This window comes from Homalodisca vitripennis, chromosome 3 (assembly GCF_021130785.1).
Source record: "Homalodisca vitripennis isolate AUS2020 chromosome 3, UT_GWSS_2.1, whole genome shotgun sequence".
Taxonomy (NCBI): Eukaryota; Metazoa; Arthropoda; class Insecta; order Hemiptera; family Cicadellidae; genus Homalodisca; species Homalodisca vitripennis.
The window spans coordinates 211,112,378-211,114,697 of NC_060209.1; the positions used below are offsets into that span (position 1 = coordinate 211,112,378).

At 38.1% G+C, this 2,320-nt stretch overlaps 1 protein-coding gene across 1 annotated transcript; it reads right to left on the reverse strand.

The window, feature by feature from the left end:
• Nucleotides 1-1,180: 1,180 nt before the first annotated feature.
• On the reverse strand, nt 1,181-1,888 carry LOC124358593. Its single transcript, XM_046810899.1, has one exon. The coding sequence runs from the start codon at nt 1,886-1,888 to the stop codon at nt 1,181-1,183; it is 708 nt and encodes a 235-aa protein (XP_046666855.1).
• Between the last annotated feature and the right edge of the window lie 432 nt (nt 1,889-2,320).

A 2,320-nucleotide genomic window follows, 5' to 3' on the forward strand; every position in this document is an offset into this window, starting at 1 on the left:
GTCGTATGGAACCCGACAAAATTATACTTGGACGACTTCCTCGATTTGTAGTTTTGTAGTAATAAAGCTTAACACTACAAAGTTACTTGACGTTTGTTGTTTCCTGGTTAGAAAAAATGCAATGGTTTTTTTTCTAACGTTTTTATAACATGACGTTTCATTTGTAATATTTTACTAATACATTATACAATTTAAACACACATTCACCATAAAAGATTTAAACCGTGTACACTCGTAATATCCATGCAGCTTAGGAATCATAAAAAGTATTATTGATAAGGAAAACGCATATCACTACCGTTTAATATCTAAAGAGATGAAAAATAAAATTGTTTTCTCAAACGTCCTTACTGGTAATTAAAACAGTTATATAGGCCTATAAAGTTATGGTCTCGCTGCGTTAATTGATATGTGTCGTGTAGGTTCTGCTCCGTCACATTGCTATACTATTTATTTACGCAAGACCCTAAATTAATTCAATTTATTGTCCACCATAAATTAAAATTTTTTATAATTATTACATTGTGTTAACAGTCATTACACACAACGATATAGATATCGTACTGAATAGCATTTTTCTCATTAATATTTAAATAAAATAAGGGATTTAATAGAATGAAATTAAGTTAAAATGTAATTTAAATTCCTTACATTAGATTAAGGATTTGTATACTTTTTTTATTTTATGAAAACAATAATAGACTATATCTGATACAATAAAACTCCAATACGAAAAGTGTTTACATTAAACGACAATCTATCAAGTAATTAAATTGTGTTATTAATCTCGCGTTCAATCAGAGAATGCCTTGTTTACAGCCGCGTAGCGTAGCCAAGGCCCGGAACCTGGCGACAGACAAAGACAGGCCTCACGTGATTTGAGCCGGAAGCGTGATCTCCCACCGGCCCTTCCTTTTCCTCATTTGCTTATAAACCATATTATCAGTAAAATCGCTCAGATAGCAGCACCTGTCAAACTTCGTGGTATATCCCCTACATTGCGTGCTACTTTTTACTTTGCAATAGCGAAGGTCAACTTTCCCATATGATCGTCTGACGACGACCCGTGTTGATTTTATTTATTCAAAAGTTGTAGAGATTTTCACGGTATGTAAACAAAATTCACGGCTTATTTAAGGTTTTTTTCACGGTGAACGAAATTCACGGCTTATTCCCGGTTTCACGGTCGGGTGGGGACCCTGTTAAAGATATTACACTCTCTTGAGTATGCCGGATGTTTTCCCTTGCAATTGATGCATTGCGTCTCATTTTTGCACCCCTCCTCTTGGTGTCCTTCATCACCACAGCGGGAACATGTCTCCGGGTTCGAACACACTTTACTGGAGTGCCCGAACCTCTGACAGCGGACACACCGCTGGGGGTTTTTAAAGTACGGCCGCACAGACAGAGACAAATAACCGGCCTTGATGGTTTCTGGCGGATGGGGTTTTGCAAATGTTATAATGAGACCCGGGGTAGGAAACTTTACCCCGTTTTCGGTCCGAACAATCCTGACATCATCTGTCACCATCTCGCACTGCAGCTCATCCTTTATTTCCCCTTCACTGCAGTCCATAAGGTCTCGACAGAAAACGATTCCCTTGGAAGAGTTCAGAGAGGCATGAGGCTGGACAGTAATCGCTACCTGGTCGAAAAAACTCGTCATTTTAAGGAACTTCTTGGATTGGATGCAATTTGCAGCCTCCACCAGGATAGTTCCATTCCTCAGCTTCCTTATAGATTTAGGTTGCCCTCCACAGGCTACTAAAGATTTGTGGATAAGGAACGGGCTCACCTTAGTCAAGGTTTTTCCATCTTCCTTATTACTTAGCACAAGAAATAAAGGTGTAGGAATATTTATCTCATAGTCGGTTTGTTCTTTTTGCATTTTTCTTTGCTTGCTTTGATCAAGCTCACATTCTGAGTCAGACAACTGCCGTTTTTTCTCCAGATCAAATCAAATCAAATCATCTTTTATTGCATTTTCTTTACAATTCAACATTGCATCGCAATCGTCAAGAAACCCCTTATAATTATAGTTATAAGCAACCCCTTATACATTCACACACACAGTCAAACTTACATCTTCATACATTCTCTCAAACACATTCTCACTGACCTCAGATCCTATGCTCTCATAAATCCCAGCGGCTCATCATGAATTCATCGACAGAGTAAAACGCTCTAGACACCAGTAGGCGTCTTAGACGAGTTTTAAATTGATTTTGATTGTTGGAATTCTTTATACTTTCAGGGAGCCTATTGATCAGTTTGACACCAACTTCTTGAGGTAGATGTTGCGACAACGCCAGTCTGTGAT